Below are 20,098 nucleotides of genomic sequence, written 5' to 3' on the forward strand. Positions count from 1 at the left end.
GTAATGTCATGTTGACTAACCAACATTTATCTCACACCCACTAACTCTAATAAATTTGTTTCGATTGGACCCGTGAAGATCCGGGTTAGAATTGGTCTTCAGCAACCCATGCTTGCCGTAAGAGACGACTAACGGGATCGGGTGGTCAGGCTCGCTGACTTGGTTGACACATGTCATCGGTTCCCAATTGCGTTGATCGATGCTCATTATGTTGATCACTGCATTTTTTTGTCTAGACTCGATTATTTACAGACTACCGTCATATAGTGTGATATTGCTGAGTGCGGCGTAAAACTAAACCCACTCACGTCAACCTGAACTTAAGAATGGAATGCTGATTAACCAACATTTATCTCCCACCTACTAACTCTGATATTTTGTTTTGATCGCAACAGGTGCTACCGTGACCTCTGTGACCCCTACCCAGTTCACTATATCCGGATCGACCCAGTCTCTAGCATTCGTGGGATCTGGCTTCGTTGTCAACCACACCTATTGCCACGTTAAAGGTACTGTACACCACCATGATATACAACTCGGAACACGCAAAGAATCACTGTTCTATCATGAAAGATGCTCATGCTCTCGATCACTGGATTGTCTGGTCCAGGCTCGATTATTTACAAACTGCCGCCATATAGCTGGAATATTGCTGAGTGCGGCGTAAAACTAAACTCACTCATGTATATGTTATCTGTGGATGCTCAGGTTAACCGGGCATCAGTCCCTAAAACCATTCCGCGAAACCAACCTTGAAATGTTATTCATTTAACAAATATTCTGAAAAAACAAGCTTACAAATGATTACAAATTCAAGCTAAGAAATTACTATTCTCAAATTACTAAACAAATATTACGGATGTTTGTATGTTCTGGTTTCAGTGGGAGCGGCTGCAGAAACTACCTTCCTTGCAAGTGTCACCGACGGCAGTAATGCTGCATGTGACGTCACGCATCCGGCGACGTCATCTCAAATATTGGTAGCATTGAGTCTGAACAAGGTGGACAAACTCGCCAGCGACACCACAGTGACGGCACAGGCTGCAGCCCCCACCGCCACCGCCGCCTTCACCAACTCAGGTACAAAATGTTAACAACCCCAAGCCTAAGCTAACCCTATGACCCTCTATTTGACATTCCATGTACGGTATTATATGATTTAGTGGACACGATGGTCAGACTCGTTGTTCATAATATCAATCACTGGATTGTCTGGTCAAGATTATGTACATGGGCACAAACAGTCGTCCTACAACTTGAACATTGTCGGCTCCGGGGTAGAAAAATGACAGAGAATTGTTGTCCATTTGGGTACCGAATATACCGAATCTGATTCTGTTATGCGTACAATGCAAGATGTTACATGAATGAATCACTGAAAATATGTGATGACACCAGGTGTTCAGAGAAATGCACCTGTTTGTTAAACACAGCCATGATCACCGCAATGTAGTTCACACTGCATGAGTGAGTGAGTGGCATGTAACGTCGCTTGCAGTGGTATTTCAGTCACGGTGTGACAGCATACCATGCAAGGAACGTCACGTGACACAGACAGCAGGTCACTTCAGGTACAATCCTGATAATCTCCTGACAAAGTAAGAAATATATCTGGGTCCCGATCCACAAAACGCTCATAACGTTACGACATGTCGTAACTCTATACTTTATCATAGAATTACGAATGTCGTAGCGCTACGAACGCTTTGTGGAGGGGGACCCAGGGATTCGAATTCCCAATTAACGGATCCGTGAACGTGACACTAAAGAACGTGACACTGTACATTGCACTTTGTCGTCAAGGATGGCAGAGTCACCCGTCCCCTACACTCAGTGAGTCACGATATGGCTGAAATATTGCCAAAGGGACTTGATATTTTACCTCACTCACTAATAAGTGAGTGACTGAGTTTAGTTTTACGCCGCCTTGAGCAATATTCCAGCAGTATCACGGCGGGGGATACCAGAAATAGGCTTCATACATTGTACCCATGTGGGGAATCGAACCCGGGTGTTCGGCATGACGAGCGAACGCTTTAACCACTAGGCTACCCTATCGCGCCTACACTAAATGAACTATGTATAACTGTTCCGTTATAAATGATTCTGTATCCTGCTGACCTTCGGTATGAAGTTAACGTGACAGCAAAGGCAGTATGTATTATTGATACGAGGATGGGCCGCCCTTGCCTCACACTAATCGCATCGGTACCTCATTGTAAGACGGGTATTAGCTAACCGTGTCACATAAATACTGCAACAGGCTATTGTTTCTTGCAGGTGAAAAGGTGGTTGTGACATTTAGTGCGCCTGTGGCCACAGCCAGTCTCACTTCCTGTGCAGCGGTGTTCCAGGATGTGTCGTCACTCGGATCCTCTGCGACATGTTCCTTCCAATCTCGGACCATCATGCTGATTGAAAGTACGACAGCGGCTATAGGTAAGACTATGATGCCAGTAGGGAGTGAATTTACTTTTACGCCGCTTGTAGCAATATTCCAGCATATCACGGAGGGGGACACCAGAAATTGGCATGACGCTATACCCATGTGGGGAATCGAACCCGGTCTTCGGCGTGACGCTTGCTTAGAATTTGAAAGATTTTAAAAAGACATTTTTATTGATGTAGTTAACACAGATTGTCTATGGAACCAACCCGATAAGAGAGTGTTAGAGTGAGTATGTATTGTTTTACACCGCTGTTATTCCGGCCGAATATTATTCAGTGCTTGTGGAAATGGCGGAAGAGTATACATTTTAGATCATTAAACAATTGAACGTGACGTCAATGAACAAGGCAGTCACACTTGTTTACCATGTTTTACTGCACAAATGTACATGAATAAAATGGATAATAAAGAAAGCATTACACTCGCAAGTGTGCCACAAGACTTATACGAAACTTGTCCAAAATTGTGTATGACACACTTGCTCGTGTAATAATCTTTATTTCTTGATTATCAGACAGCAGCTTGACTCTAAAGACTGGAGCCGTCAAAGCCTTTGGGGAAACGTATGCCATTGCTGCCAGTGGAACGATCACACTAGCCAAGGGGAGTAACCCTCTCAAACCTACCGGTATGATCCGGGGACCAAGCCAACTCGGCACTTGCAGTGACCTGTCCGTGGATGCCCTCGGAAGCTTTGGTGGTGGGGGTCGGGCGCTGACCTACACCTGGGCAGTGTCCCCATCAACCGGACTCACTCTCAGTAAGTAGTAACACACACTGACCACTGATGTCACACTGGAGTAACACAAACTGTGTGTAAATTTTGGAGGTGAGAGTAACACGAACTGTGTGTAAATGTTGGAGTTGAGAGTAACACGAACTGTGTGTGAATGTTGGAGGTGAGAGTAACACGATCTTTGTGTGAATGTTGGAGGTGAGAGTAACACGATCTTTGTGTGAATGTTGGAGGTGAGAGTAACACGATCTTTGTGTGAATGTTGGAGGTGAGAGTAACACGATCTTTGTGTGAATGTTGGAGGTGAGAGTAACACGAACTGTGTGTGAATGTTGGAGGTGAGAGTAACACGATCTTTGTGTGAATGTTGGAGGTGAGAGTAACACGATCTTTGTGTGAATGTTGGAGTTGAGAGTAACACGAACTGTGTGTGAATGTTGGAGGTGAGAGTAACACGATCTTTGTGTGAATGTTGGAGGTGAGAGTAACACGAACTGTGTGTGAATGTTGGAGGTGAGAGTAACACGATCTTTGTGAATGTTGGAGGTGAGAGTAACACGATCTTTGTGTGAATGTTGGAGTTGAGAGTAACACGAACTGTGGGTGAATGTTGGAGGTGAGAGTAACACGATCTTTGTGTGAATGTTGGAGGTGAGAGTAACACGAACTGTGTTTGAATGTTGGAGGTGGGACTAAACACGAGCTGTGTGTGAATGTTGAAGATGAGAGTAACACGAACTGTGTGTGAATGTTGGAGGTTAGAGTAACACGATCTGTGTGTGAAACAAAACAGTTTAGAAAACATTACCACGTTTCCTGATAGAAGGGGATGTGAATGCTACAATCGCCCTGATAATGATCTTTGTTTCTGAGTGAGTGAGTGAGTTTAGTTTTACCCCGCGTTTAGCAATATTTCAGCAATATCACGACAGGGAACACCAGAAATGGGCTTCACACATTGTACCCATGTGGGGAATCGAACCCGGGTCTTCGTCATGACGAGCGAACGCTTTAACCACTAGGCTACCCCTGCGCCCCTCTTTGTTTCTGAGTGTTTAAGACCTTGATATACTGGTTCCTTGACGCTGTCTTCGTGTTGTAGCCGGGCAAAGCACAGCTAGTCTCTCCGTCACCGGCACAATGAGCGGATCGACGTACACTGTCACCGTGACTGTGTGTAACTTCATGAACGAGTGCGACACTACCCCGACCTTGACCGTGCAGAAGCTTACGACGGCCATTCCCGACGTCTACGTTACGGCTGGTGTTGATACCTCCAACGTTCTGGTGTCCGAGGGGTCAGTGCAGTGCTGTTGTTTTATTCCAATTTCACATTTTGAATTATCTCTAAAGCACCGAGCATGTGAAATTCTGGAGAGGCTAGGACTTCCCGACCATCTATAAAAATGATGCCTAAAGATGTAATACTATTGTTGCTGTGATTTTTCTTTGAAAGAGTATTTACGCTCATCGTTTTATCTTGTTTGTCGTTGTAACTAAAATGTCGAATCTCCCCGCAAAAACCCAACACACTCCACCGCATAGTCGTGTCTCAACAAAGCCATCATTATTTGTGTGTTTTTTCAGTTTTGAACTGACAGCGAATGCTAAGCTGACGAGCTGTGTGGACGACACGCTCTTGTTCTCGTGGACCTTCAGTGACTCCCGCGTCAACATCAACACCGTCGACCAGACACGCAGGGTGTACAACGTCCGTACCGGAGACCTTCCAGGTGAGGTGGCAGGAACTGGGTACAAAGTAACCTCGTCAATCCGCACGACCTGTTAATGAATCCACCTTAGAAATATGACATGACCTTTATTTCATTATACCTAGGACCGGAAATCAAATATTGCAAATACTTATGAATATTTAATAATATTATGCAAAATAGAAACATGATCAGGTGGAATCGGGAACTACTAAGAAATAAGATCATAGGTTTCAGTCAGGCCCAAGGGACGCAACTAACTTTAGGACCTAAACCCTAGCTTACAACGACCTTGATCAATAATCACCATTTGGCCAATAACGAACTAACGCTGGTTCTTTCTTGACATTGTTTCCAGCTGAAGAGTAACTACGTTTCACATAATTTAATCACGTTGTTTAAATTTGTTTTAAAACAATAATATGTAATGAATTGTTTTAATGATATTACTTCAATTTGGAACGTGATATATGTCTTCGTTATGGCCATTGTTTGAAAATAGTTAATGACATTGTCACAAGTTGTTTAATGACGTTGATATCTGTTTGTCCAGGAAATGATCTTTTTTTCGTGGAAAGTTATTTTCTTTCAACAACACATGTTCACGACAGCCGGAATCGTACAATGGGCAGTTTTTACAAAACAATTATAATATTTATGGAGATGATTATTTCGCTGCTATTATATCTTTAGTTATTTCTACTCACCTTGATAATTAGCATCATAGTGTGTGTTTTGGTTCCAGGTGACGTTACAGTGACGGCGACAGTGACGGTATCACTGGCCAGCGACACCACCAGGACAGTTGCAGCTTCCATCTCACTCGTTACCAAGTCAACGGCTCTAGTCGCTTCCATCAAAGGTAAAACATCCATGTTTTGCGAGAGTCGAATGAGTGGGGATGAAAAGGTGTAGAGAGCACCGACTCACATCTAAAGGTATTGGAAACACAAGGTTTCCTGCAAAGTGCAACCTTGTCGTTTCGGAATTTAGTACTAAATCGTTACGAACAATAACAGCTAGAGTTACATAGGCGCGTTACCTATAAAGAACTGTGACAAAATTCTGTCGCGATGAACAGCATTGCGTTACCAAGAGAACGGCTTTTGTCTGTGAAAAGTTTTTGGATTATTTAGCGGGACTTCGCATCACTCGTTCACGATCGCGAATACTTGTCATGATGGTCATTTCTATATATCTATATATGCCATTGTCAACTGGAGGTAAAAAGATCTGAAATGCCACGTGGACAAACATATTTCCCTGCATTCTACCCATTACCTCGATTAGATGATGTCATCGATCTGTAATTTAGACGTTCAGGACAAATTCAAATTCGTTAAGATATGCAAACAAGAGAAACCCCAATATTTTTACAAGATCTGTATTTAATATATATTTCTAAAATCGAAACTGAGAATGTGTACATAAGGTTAGAAATCTTGTGCAAAAGTGGCGCTGATCGCTATTTAGTGGACACGCTGGCATTCGAAAGTGAAAGAAGCGTCTCATAAATGTCTATCCTCTTAAGAATCACCACAGCACACTTGAAGTGTACTTACCTTTTCTCAAAACATGTATTGAATGAGTTTAGTTTTACGCCACAATATTCCAATCGTATGGCTACGGTCACACAATCCAGTGATTAACAGCATGCGCATCGATCTACGCAATTGACATGTGTCAACCAAGTCAGCGAGCCTGACCACCCGATCGTTAGTCGTCTCTTACGACGAGCATGGGTTACTGAAGATAAATTCTAACCCGGATCTTCACGGGTATGAAAACATATAATTAAACGGGCAACTTTAAAAACTTTAATGTACATGCTAAGGTTTTGGTTCACGGCGTCAGCTTATGGTATACCCACACGACATCTAGGAGCTGGAACACCCGGTGTCATTAACAGTTTGAAGAGAGAAACACATGCTTTTAATGTAGTCGGAATCCTAGAATGAACTGTTTTCAAAAAATATGTCTCAGGGTTATTCTTGGATCACGTGTGTAGGTTAATACATATGGCAAGTCATGATTACACTGACAGCCAATGGTTACCGTAAAACTGAGAAATACTTTTTTTTCATGTTGGAGAAAACATAGAATGAACGGTAATAAACTTTAAAATTCCCAAATTTCCAAGAATACGTGGTTTTCAGTGAAAGTTTCCCGTTTTGATTCTTTTGAGTTTGTTTTGTTGTCGGTGATTTCTGTATTGATAATGACTGTGTTTTGATCTAAATTAATTCCAGGTTTTGTTTAGTGATTACACAATGCCATTTAGAAAGTTATCAAATGCAACATATGTTATATTTGGGATTACACTTTCTTAGGAAAGTACAAATACTAGTACTTTTTGGTGTTTCCGTCCCATCCGGGATTCGAACCCACACCCTCAGAGTCAGGCACCAAATCGCCAGCACAGAAAGTCAGCCGCCTAACCCGCTCAGCCACAGCGAGTTTGGCTCCCAAATATAACATATGTTGAAGGTTTTGTGTAGGCTGGGAGATTTAGAATTGAAGATTTCCATCGAGTACGAGATCTGATTAGCATGGACCATGACAAGAATGTATTGCATATTTTGCCACTGCAAGCCGGGGGCCACCTGTTTGTATGATAAAAATAACATACTGGGATTGTTGGTTCCAGGGTCGGACACAGTTACCATAGGAACGCAGACAGGTCAGCTTTCACTGGACGGAAGTGGTTCCCTAGACCCAGATGGCGCTTCTGGTAGCCTTAAGTACGAGTGGTCATGCGTCGAGCAGTTATCGGTAAGATGTGTGCTCATGTCTGTATTGTTTTACGCCGCAGTCAACGGTATTCCAGCACCATGTACATAACAAACGTGTAAATGTATGTATGGCTGAGTGACAAATCCCTTCTATTTCTTCAAAGAAGAAGTGGGCGGATCCGAACGACTGAACGAACAGTGTAACGTACATGGAGGACGTATCGACATAATGTTCCGTTATAACCGCTGTTTGGTACAAACAGTCGAGAGATTCGTTGGAGGTAGTGTCATGGTGCATATATCATATATTTATGTGACACTTCCTCCAAAGAATCTGTCGACTTAACGGTATGCAGAACGTTCCCTATATCATTAACCTGCACACTAAAACACATGACACATTCCATGACTCAGGGTAATCGATATTACTTATCAAAGACAATGAATCAGTTACGAACAATTTTAAACACAAGATAACATTTAAATTTTATTTTCATGAAGTAACCAAATGGTATACTTTCCAATCACAAATATACGATTTTGTTACCATCAATGCATTTCTTAGGAGAGTATTTAAACGCAAATATCCACATACATTATTTCCACTCACTGTAAGTCAATTTGATACAAATACAAATCCCATTTTCACATCTATATTTATTTTTTAGTCAACAACAGCGACATGCCTAGACCCTACCGGAGCTACCTTCCCGACATCGTCTGAGCGTACTACAGCAACACTGACGATGGCGACGTCCCGGTTATCGGGAGGAAAAACCTACGTCTTCACACTGACAGTCAGCAAGTCTAGCGGGGGCAGCACGAGGTCAAACTCCGCTTCCGTCACAGTGGTCACCATCGAGGGCACTCCACCAAAGGTGAGCTACACAACTATGAGTGAGTTGAGTGTGACCCCGATTTAAACATCATCCTGTCGTACAATAGCGCGAACAACCAACCTTACCCATCCCACTTTGAATCCTTTATGAAAGTCGGGTACTGATCCTAAATTCCTTTCTCCTGAAAATGTGAGTGAGTATGGTTTTATGTCGCCTTTAGAAGTATTCCAGCAGTATCACTGGAATATCCTTCAGAAAAATAGGCTTTTCACATTGTTCTTATGTGGGGAATCGAACATTGGTGTTAGGCTTAACAAGCGAACACTTTAACCACAAGGCTACCAAATCGCCTCTGATCTATATACATTGACTAAACGTGGTAAGGTTTACCTGCTGGGTTAGAGACTATTGCAGGAGTGTTTAACATAGAGACTATGTAGGAGTGTTTAACATAGAGACTATGTAGGAGTGTTTAACATAGAGACTATGTAGGAGTGTTTAACATGGAGACTATTGCAGGAGTGTTTAACATAGAGACTATGTAGGAGTGTTTAACATAGAGACTATGTAGGAGTGTTTAACATGGGGGCTATGCAGGAGTGTTTAACATAGAGACTATGTAGGAGTGTTTAACATGGAGACTATGTAGGAGCGTTTAACATAGAGACTATGTAGGAGTGTTTAACATGGAGACTATGTAGGAGTGTTTAACATAGAGACTATGTAGGAGTGTTTAACATGGAGACTATGCAGGAGTGTTTCACATAGAGACTATGTAGGAGTGTTTAACATAGAGACTATGTAGGAGTGTTTATCAAAGAGACTATGTAGGAGTGTTTAACATAGAGACTATGTAGGAGTGTTTAACATAGAGACTATGTAGGAGTGTTTAACATAGATACTATGTAGGAGTGTTTAACATAGAGACTATGTAGGAGCGTTTAACATGGAGACTATGTAGGACCGTTTAACATAGAGACTATTGCAGGAGTGTTTAACATAGAGACTATGTAGGAGTGTTTAACATAGAGACTACGTAGGAGCGTTTAACATGGAGACTATGTAGGACCGTTTAACATAGAGACTATTGCAGGAGTGTTTAACATAGAGACTATGTAGGAGTGTTTAACATAGAGACTATGTAGGAGTGTTTAACATAGAGACTATGTAGGAGTGTTTAACATAGAGACTATGTAGGAGTGTTTAGCATAGAGACTATGCAGGAGTGTTTAACATAGAGACTATGTAGGAGTGTTTATCAAAGAGACTATGCAGGAGTGTTTAACATAGAGACTATGTAGGAGTGTTTAACATAGAGACTATGCAGGAGTGTTTAACATAGAGACTATGTAGGAGTGTTTAACATAGAGACTATGTAGGAGTGTTTATCAAAGAGACTATGTAGGAGTGTTTAACATAGAGACTATGTAGGAGTGTTTAACATAGAGACTATGTAGGAGTGTTTAACATAGAGACTATGTAGGAGCGTTTAACATGGAGACTATGTAGGTCCGTTTTACATAGAGACAATGTAGGAACGTTTAACATAGAGACTATGTAGGAGTGTTTATCAAAGAGACTATGTAGGAGTGTTTAACATAGAGACTATGTAGGAGTGTTTAACATAGAGACTATGTAGGAGTGTTTAACATAGATACTATGTAGGAGTGTTTAACATAGAGACTATGTAGGAGCGTTTAACATGGAGACTATGTAGGACCGTTTAACATAGAGACTATTGCAGGAGTGTTTAACATAGAGACTATGTAGGAGTGTTTAACATAGAGACTACGTAGGAGCGTTTAACATGGAGACTATGTAGGACCGTTTAACATAGAGACTATTGCAGGAGTGTTTAACATAGAGACTATCTAGGAGTGTTTAACATAGAGACTATGTAGGAGTGTTTAACATAGAGACTATGTAGGAGTGTTTAACATAGAGACTATGTAGGAGTGTTTAGCATAGAGACTATGCAGGGGTGTTTAACATAGAGACTATGTAGGAGTGTTTATCAAAGAGACTATGTAGGAGTGTTTAACATAGAGACTATGTAGGAGTGTTTAACATAGAGACTATGCAGGAGTGTTTAACATAGAGACTATGTAGGAGTGTTTAACATAGAGACTATGTAGGAGTGTTTATCAAAGAGACTATGTAGGAGTGTTTAACATAGAGACTATGTAGGAGTGTTTAACATAGAGACTATGTAGGAGTGTTTAACATAGAGACTATGTAGGAGCGTTTAACATGGAGACTATGTAGGGCCGTTTTACATAGAGACAATGTAGGAACGTTTAACATTGAGACTATGTAGGAGTGTTTATCAAAGAGACTATGTAGGAGTGTTTAACATAGAGACTATGTAGGAGTGTTTAACATAGAGACTATGTAGGAGTGTTTAACATAGATACTATGTAGGAGTGTTTAACATAGAGACTATGTAGGAGCGTTTAACATGGAGACTATGTAGGACCGTTTAACATAGAGACTATTGCAGGAGTGTTTAACATAGAGACTATGTAGGAGTGTTTAACATAGAGACTATGTAGGAGTGTTTAACATAGAGACTATGTAGGAGTGTTTAACATAGAGACTATGTAGGAGTGTTTAGCATAGAGACTATGCAGGAGTGTTTAACATAGAGACTATGTAGGAGTGTTTATCAAAGAGACTATGCAGGAGTGTTTAACATAGAGACTATGTAGGAGTGTTTAACATAGAGACTATGCAGGAGTGTTTAACATAGAGACTATGTAGGAGTGTTTAACATAGAGACTATGTAGGAGTGTTTATCAAAGAGACTATGTAGGAGTGTTTAACATAGAGACTATGTAGGAGTGTTTAACATAGAGACTATGTAGGAGTGTTTAACATAGAGACTATGTAGGAGCGTTTAACAAGGAGACTATGTAGGGCCGTTTTACATAGAGACAATGTAGGAACGTTTAACATAGAGACTATGTAGGAGTGTTTATCAAAGAGACTATGTAGGAGTGTTTAACATAGAGACTATGTAGGAGTGTTTAACATAGAGACTATGTAGGAGTGTTTAACATAGATACTATGTAGGAGTGTTTAACATAGAGACTATGTAGGAGCGTTTAACATGGAGACTATGTAGGACCGTTTAACATGTAGACTATTGCAGGAGTGTTTAACATAGAGACTATGTAGGAGTGTTTAACATAGAGACTATGTAGGAGTGTTTAACATAGAGACTATGCAGGAGTGTTTAACATAGAGACTATGTAGGAGTGTTTAACATAGAGACTATTGCAGGAGTGTTTAACATAGAGACTATGTAGGAGTGTTTAACATAGAGACTATGTAGGAGTGTTTAACATAGAGACTATGTAGGAGTGTTTAACATAGAGACTATGTAGGAGTGTTTAGCATAGAGACTATGCGGGAGTGTTTAACATGGAGACTATGTAGGAGTGTTTATCAAAGAGACTATGCAGGAGTGTTTAACATAGAGACTATGTAGGAGTGTTTAACATAGAGACTATGCAGGAGTGTTTAACATAGAGACTATGTAGGAGTGTTTAACATAGAGACTATGTAGGAGTGTTTATCAAAGAGACTATGTAGGAGTGTTTAACATAGAGACTATGTAGGAGTGTTTAACATAGAGACTATGTAGGAGTGTTTAACATAGAGACTATGTAGGAGCGTTTAACATGGAGACTATGTAGGGCCGTTTTACATAGAGACAATGTAGGAACGTTTAACATAGAGACTATGCAGGAGTGTTTAACATAGAGACTATGTAGGAGTGTTTAACATAGAGACTATGTAGGAGTGTTTAACATAGAGACTATGTAGGAGTGTTTAACATAGAGACTACGTAGGAGCGTTTAACATGGAGACTATGTAGGACCGTTTAACATAGAGACTATTGCAGGAGTGTTTAACATAGAGACTATGTAGGAGTGTTTAACATAGAGACTATGTAGGAGTGTTTAACATAGAGACTATGTAGGAGTGTTTAACATAGAGACTATGCAGGAGTGTTTAACATAGAGACTATGTAGGAGTGTTTAACATAGAGACTATGTAGGAGTGTTTATCAAAGAGACTATGTAGGAGTGTTTAACATAGAGACTATGTAGGAGTGTTTAACATAGAGACTATGTAGGAGTGTTTAACATAGAGACTATGTAGGAGCGTTTAACATGGAGACTATGTAGGTCCGTTTTACATAGAGACAATGTAGGAACGTTTAACATAGAGACTATGTAGGAGTGTTTATCAAAGAGACTATGTAGGAGTGTTTAACATAGAGACTATGTAGGAGTGTTTAACATAGAGACTATGTAGGAGTGTTTAACATAGATACTATGTAGGAGTGTTTAACATAGAGACTATGTAGGAGCGTTTAACATGGAGACTATGTAGGACCGTTTAACATAGAGACTATTGCAGGAGTGTTTAACATAGAGACTATGTAGGAGTGTTTAACATAGAGACTACGTAGGAGCGTTTAACATGGAGACTATGTAGGACCGTTTAACATAGAGACTATTGCAGGAGTAGGAGTTTTAACATAGAGACTATGTAGGAGTGTTTAACATAGAGACTATGTAGGAGTGTTTAACATAGAGACTATGTAGGAGTGTTTAGCATAGAGACTATGCAGGAGTGTTTAACATAGAGACTATGTAGGAGTGTTTATCAAAGAGACTATGCAGGAGTGTTTAACATAGAGACTATGTAGGAGTGTTTAACATAGAGACTATGCAGGAGTGTTTAACATAGAGACTATGTAGGAGTGTTTAACATAGAGACTATGTAGGAGTGTTTATCAAAGAGACTATGTAGGAGTGTTTAACATAGAGACTATGTAGGAGTGTTTAACATAGAGACTATGTAGGAGTGTTTAACATAGAGACTATGTAGGAGCGTTTAACATGGAGACTATGTAGGGCCGTTTTACATAGAGACAATGTAGGAACGTTTAACATAGAGACTATGTAGGAGTGTTTAACATAGAGACTATATAGGAGCGTTTAACATAGAGACTATGCAGGAGCGTTTAACATGGAGACTACGCAGGTCACAGTAACAAAGTGTAGAGCTTCAACCCCCATGAGAGAAATGCTTGAGATACCGGCCCGGCCGGGTCCTGTAGCCCTCGTGAATCCAAAGATAATTGCAAATTCCTTTCTCAGAAAATCTCTGAGAACGATATATTCAGGCCTATTTGGGTAATTTTTAACGGGTTTTCATTTATATTTTTCATATGAACCTAGTTTGGTAAGATATCTATCAGTGTTGTAGTGAGAGCGTGACGTGAGTTATAAAAGCACGAGTCTCAAGCCAAATGAGTGAGTGAGTTTAGTTTTACGCCGCATTCAGCAATATTCCAGCTATATGGCGGCGGTCTGTAAATAATCATATCTGGACCAGACAATCCAGGGATCGACAGCATGAACATCGATCTACGCAATTGGGATACGATGAAGTGTGTCAACCTAGTCAGCGAGCCTGATCACCCGATCCCGACAAGCATGGGTTGCTTGCGGATCTTCACGGGTTCAATATGAGTGAGAGTTGGCAGGTATGCTAGTGAGGTCTTGAGTGTTCAGAAAGTCATCAATATCCCACCTGTGATTGATTGATGTCAGTTTATCAAATGACACAGTCGTCTCCCTTTAAGTGTCTATTTCATTTCCTGTGATAATATTCGAGCCTGTAACAGATCTCAGTTCACAGTTTTCACGTGATCTGTAATCGTAGACGAGAGCATCAACAGTTAAGGTACAACATTCAGTAAATACTTAGTGGTGTGAACTAAAGGGAGGGATTGAGAGCATACATTGAAACACGGATGAAAATCGATTTAAGCAAGTAATATTGAAAAGAAGGAGAATAATGTAGTATAAAAGTAAACATTGTAATATAAGAAAAGAAAAGTAATACGTTATTGCCGTAAGAATGGGCAGGGAAATGTGACTGAAACTTCCTCTTGTGACTCGGTAGTTAAGATAGAAATACAAACATGATGGTTTTTAGTGTAAAAACAGAGAACAATATATTAATATAACTTTAGAACATGGGATTTTTAACGGATACTATCACCTTTCAAGTTTTAATCCTTTATGCAGTCATAAATGCTCAATATGTCCAACTGATAAGTGTTTATAACGCTGACAAATGACTGGTCGTTAATAGGTCGTTAACCTGTGATTGATTGATGTCAGTTTATTAGATGACACAGTCGTCTCCCTGTAAGTGGCTATTACATTTCCTGTGATAATATTCGAGCCTGTAGCAGATCCCATTCACAGTTTTCACGTCATGTTTATTTGTAGGTCTTGTTCAGAGACCTGGCCGGAGGCAACAAAATTAACGCGAACAACGTCTTCACAGTCAGAGCCATCATAGAGTCTTCGACGACAGTTACCGCTTCCTGGGAATCAGTGATCACGGACGGTATGATTACAGAGGTTCTCAAATACATCCAGGGCTGTTCGAACGGGAAAATTCATTTTTGGCGATATAATACATAGAGAATCTCACCCTCGTGTCTACTGATATCAATTATATCAACACGAGTTGATAAAGTTACAAATATCCGAGGCTTGCCGAGGATATTTTTACCTTTATCAACGAGTGTTGATATAATTGATATCAGTAGACACGAGGGTGAGATTCTATTTATCATCAAAATCATTCTTCATTAGTTTTCAATGAAAAATGCACATCTCTCAACTCTGTACTACCATTAGATTTGCAGTGCAGCGATGTCATAGCATTGTGACGTCATCAAGTTGATGACGTCATAGCATTGTTGGGGCATTGTACAAAATCTACTGTCAAAACGATATCTCCTAGGAGATATCATATAATCTCACACAAGCGATATCTCCTGTGGAAAACAGTTTTGGATGATAAATAGAGAATCTCACCCAAGTGTCTTCTGATATCAATTATATCAACACGAGTTGATAAAGTTACAAATATCCGAGGCTTGCCGAGGATATTTTTACTTTATCAACGAGTGTTGATATATTTGATATCAGAAGACACGAGGGTGAGATTCTATTTATCATCCAAAATCACTCTTCATTAATTTTCAATGAAAAATGTACATCTCTGAACATGGTACTGCCATTAGACTTGCAGTGCAGCGATGTCATAGCATGGTGACGTCATCAAGTACATGACGTCATAGCATTGTTAGGGCATTGTACAAAATCTACTGTCAAAACGATATCTCCTAGGAGATATCGTTTGATCTCACACAAGCGATATCTCCTGTGGAACACAGTTTTGGATGATAAACCATTTTGTGTGACTAATAGGTCACAGATAAGGTTATTGTAATTCCAAAAAAAAGAAACGAATTACTATAATAAAGTATATGTTGTATAATTGAAATTATGTTTTCATAAGGGGTCGGAATTGATTTTCAGTGAGATGGTATTACGTAGGGAGGAGATACACTTGTTAGCTGCACCACCAATTTTGCTTTTTGTTTAATAAAATTATGCGCCAAAACATTTTTTTCCGAACAATCTTATTTTGTAGCAGAAATAGAGAATCTCACCCAAGTGTCTTCTGATATCAATTATATCAACACGAGTTGATAAAGTTACAAATATCCGAGGCTTGCCGAGGATATTTTTACTTTTATCAACGAGTGTTGATATATTTGATATCAGAAGACACGAGGGTGAGATTCTATTTATCATCCAAAATCACTCTTCATTAATTTTCAATGAAAAAAGTACATCTCTGAACATGGTACTGCCATTAGACTTGCAGTGCAGCGATGTCATAGCATTGTGACGTCATCAAGTACATGACGTCATAGCATTGTTAGGGCATTGTACAAAATCTACTGTCAAAACGATATCTCCTAGGAGATATCGTTTGATCTCACACAAGCGATATCTCCTGTGGAACACAGTTTTGGATGATAAATAGTATTGTATTTAACAATCTGAAGCAGAAGCATTTTGTTGTTCAAGACTTGTCTTGATGTTGTAAAGATAATACCATCCCTCAACCCTCCCACTCTTATGCTCTTTTCCGTCCCCCAGATCGTGGTATATTAAGGATGTAAAGTTTCTTTTTCAGTTAAAAGTAATCTTGCTTGTACATGTTTTTCCCCAGGTTATGGGTTTGTGGACGTGACGAACGCTAACAACCTACAGACCCCATCGACGGTAACAGCTATCACAAGCACGTCATTTGTCACAGTGCTGTCAATCAAAGCAGGTAGGCACATTTACACAGCACTCGTGAAGTTCCGGATTAAAATAGGTCTTCAGCCACCCATCACAGCACCCGTGAAGTTCCGGATTAGAATTTGTCTTCAGCAACCCATGCTTGTCGTAAGAGGCGATTATCTGGATCGGGAGGTCAGGCTTGCTGACTTGATTGACACATGTCATCGTATCCCATTTGCGTAGATCGATGCTTATGATGCTGATCGCTGGATTGCCTGGTCTAGACTCGATTATTTACAGACCGCCGCCATATAGCTGGAATATTACTACGTGTGGCGTTAAAGAACAAACACAAATACAAAACAAAATAATTACACAGTTTAATGTCATGATTATGTTACATGCTTTATCAGCCTGGGTTTGATTACATTTATGAGTTTAATTGTGAAGACCATTCCTGATGTCTCCCATCATGATATTACAAGAATGTTACAACGAAGTGGCGTAAAACAATATCAATTACGGAATAGGAATAGTTGTTGATGTCGTAACCTTGTAAAGAAATATTCCCCTTCAATATGTCCTAACACTGTCTCATACTCCAAGAACATGAGCCGTTTTGGCGATGCCTAATCTTGCGTCGTATTATCCTCAATACTTTCCCCAACTTTAGCGTAATTGATTTGGACTGTCGTTAGTCCAAGGATGGGATTTCATATTCGAAATTAGATTAAACTAAGGCGAAATTTAGGACTTGTTCTCCTCAAGCATGCTCATTTAAATTTACTTTTTTTAGTTCCGGAATTCGGAGCTTCGAGCGCCATTTACCGGTCTTTATTTTGTTTACTGCTTCGAGTTTGTACATTATATTGAGTAACTGCATCTTTTTCAGGCATCCTGCAGCGTGGGACGAACTACCGCTTCAAGTGTACCGTTACTGATGCAAACGGGAAGAGCAGCGTGGCAACGGAAGACGTGTATGTCTACAATGGCGTCACTTCCTGTTCTATCAGCGCCCCCTCGTCCTACCAACAACTAGACTCGGTGAGAGGCAAGGGCATTATCTCCAGCCCGCTTTATTCGTTGGTATCAAAAGTGAAGCACACCGTGTCATGCTGTATATCAGTAGTTCAGAGTAGTTATACTACTCAAAGAAGTTAAGGAGCACCAGAGTAATTCATATTCCTAGAGTTTATCTGTCATGTCACCACTTGCTTGATAACGGTCAGGCGCGTAGCAAGCCACTTTTTTCGTGTAAGCCCGATAGGTTGCAAAGCTTTATATTGAAACAGTATTGAGGGCTTGCCCAACCTTTTTAGCAACTATCATGTGTAAGCCCCGGCTTTTTTATAATGGAAGCTACGCCCCTAACGGTGAGTGGCGGACCCAGAATTTGGGAGAAGGGGGCTTGCACATAAATCATGAAGTCCAAAGGTCATGGGGGAAATGCTCCTCAGGGTTTTTTTTCGGGGCGAGGGGGGACTTCTGTGATTGTCCTTTAAGTTTTGATTAGCATAGTACAAACAATTCACTGCGAATCACGTTATAGTTATTCTTCAATTAACACAAAGCCACTCTTATAGATTAACAACTATCTTATAGGCTCACCGATGACATATTTATGTTAAGTTCCCACGTGTTCATCAAAACGAATTTCATTGCGTTGTTCAGGTGAGTCTGAGCGTGAGCAAGTGCTACACCGACAGTGACGGCATTCCCCTCACCTACACCCTCTACCAAGTGTCGGGCGGCAGCGACACCTCTGTGCCCCTCTCCACTACTCAGGACAGTGGGCAGTTCACAGTAACAGTTGGCCCCAAGGCCGACGCGTCCGGAAAGAACGTCTTTGCCGTTCAGGCAAGTATTCTGTCATATTCTGGTACTTTTGCACATGTGATTTATGATTGGTTATTATATATATAATACAGAGGCACAAATAAGCTGCGTATCCGGGTAAAATACGCAAAGAAAATTTCCAATTACAATTAGGACTAGTGTTGTACTGTCAGTATAGGATGAGTGATTTTTTATGAAATCATTTCCATTATGTTTTAGTTGGTTTTGATTAGGTATGACATGAGGCAGAACACGAAGCAATATTCCAGCTAAACGGCGACGGTCTGTGAGTAATCGAGTCTGGACCCGACAATCCAGTGATCAACATCGGTTCACATGCCAATTGCGTAGATCGATGCTCATGCTGTGGATCCCTGGATTGTCTGGTCCAGATATGATTATTTGCAGACCGCCGCCATACAGGTGCATTATTGCAGAGTGTGGCGTAAAACTAAACTCACTCACTCACTCATCTTCTAGAGTAAAATATTATAATCCCATTATCATTTAATTCCAGCATGTTTTATTTTTCATTTAGACCCAAAGATGCTCATTCCGAGAAGGGCTAGGGTGGTCAACTTAGCTTCATTGTATCCCAATTGCATAGTTAGATGTCTGATCCGTACTCGATTATTCATATAGCGGGAATATTGCGGAGTGGGGCTTTATAGTTAGATGCCATCACTAGATTGTCTGATCCGTACTCGATTATTCATATAGCGGGAATATTGCGGAGTGGGGCTTTATAGTTAGATGCCATCACTAGATTGTCTGATCCGTACTCGATTTGCACGAGGAACGAACACCAAATGATGAGACAGTTTCAACATTCTCAATCCTTTGTTTTCAGGTGTGCGCGAACAAAGGGGGATGTATGATATATAAAAGCGGAGACGTCACCGTGACGGCAGTCACTGCAGCAGCGTTGGTAGCCAAGCAGACGTCGGTGATCAGCAATACTGACACGCTCCAGAAAGAAGGTATGACCATCCTATCACGTATGGTCCAGGATTCAAGTGGTAGTCAGCATCAAGTGTTCCTTGTATAGGCATGCGACACAAAATCGGGGTGGGGGAGAAAGTGAGAGATCTCCATTTTTCAGATATTTTTAAACATCTTTACATCAACATCAATGACACGAGGGCCTGTTGCGTGCGATAGATTTCTCTGACTTTGGCGATGCATGTCATCGTGTTCCAATTGCGAAGATAAATGCTCATGATGTCAATCACTTGTTTTTTGTGCACACTCGGTTTTTAACAGACCACTGTCATACATCTAGAATGTTGTTGAGCGTGATACCCTGTACTTCGGAGTGACGAGCAGACGCGTTAGTATCTATTGTACCCACTAGAGCCCGCCGTAACAGAAAGAGGTGGAAAGAAATGCTGAAGCCGGCAGAGCAATCCAAACACGTCAAGTGTATGTGTGTGTGCGTGCGTGCGTGCGTGCGTGCGTGCGTGCGTGCGTGCGTGCTTGCTTGCTTGTGTGCGTGCGTGCGTGCGTGCGTGCGTGCGTGTGTGTGTGTGAATACACAATGCCATTTAGAAAACGGCCAGTTGTAACACATGAAATATTTAAGATCACATTATACTTTATTGAACTTTACTAAGA

General features: G+C 40.7%; 1 protein-coding gene across 1 annotated transcript in view; it reads left to right on the forward strand.

Annotated features, from left to right (window-relative positions):
* The window catches only part of LOC124261619 (mucin-19-like), a 46,502-nt gene that overhangs the window by 21,819 nt on the left and 4,585 nt on the right, over nucleotides 1-20,098 (forward strand). The window contains exons 7-20 of the mRNA XM_046695956.1: nucleotides 396-509; nucleotides 883-1,080; nucleotides 2,281-2,439; nucleotides 2,964-3,209; nucleotides 4,288-4,483; nucleotides 4,773-4,918; nucleotides 5,643-5,759; nucleotides 7,545-7,669; nucleotides 8,298-8,507; nucleotides 14,786-14,906; nucleotides 16,593-16,697; nucleotides 17,541-17,692; nucleotides 18,320-18,505; nucleotides 19,335-19,464. Coding sequence (XP_046551912.1) covers nucleotides 396-509; nucleotides 883-1,080; nucleotides 2,281-2,439; nucleotides 2,964-3,209; nucleotides 4,288-4,483; nucleotides 4,773-4,918; nucleotides 5,643-5,759; nucleotides 7,545-7,669; nucleotides 8,298-8,507; nucleotides 14,786-14,906; nucleotides 16,593-16,697; nucleotides 17,541-17,692; nucleotides 18,320-18,505; nucleotides 19,335-19,464 — 2,205 coding nt within the window. The remainder of the gene's footprint in view (nucleotides 1-395; nucleotides 510-882; nucleotides 1,081-2,280; nucleotides 2,440-2,963; nucleotides 3,210-4,287; nucleotides 4,484-4,772; nucleotides 4,919-5,642; nucleotides 5,760-7,544; nucleotides 7,670-8,297; nucleotides 8,508-14,785; nucleotides 14,907-16,592; nucleotides 16,698-17,540; nucleotides 17,693-18,319; nucleotides 18,506-19,334; nucleotides 19,465-20,098) is intronic.

This window comes from Haliotis rubra, unplaced genomic scaffold (genome assembly GCF_003918875.1).
Source record: "Haliotis rubra isolate DU_JTF1 unplaced genomic scaffold, ASM391887v1 Scf800, whole genome shotgun sequence".
Lineage (NCBI taxonomy): Eukaryota > Metazoa > Mollusca > Gastropoda > Lepetellida > Haliotidae > Haliotis > Haliotis rubra.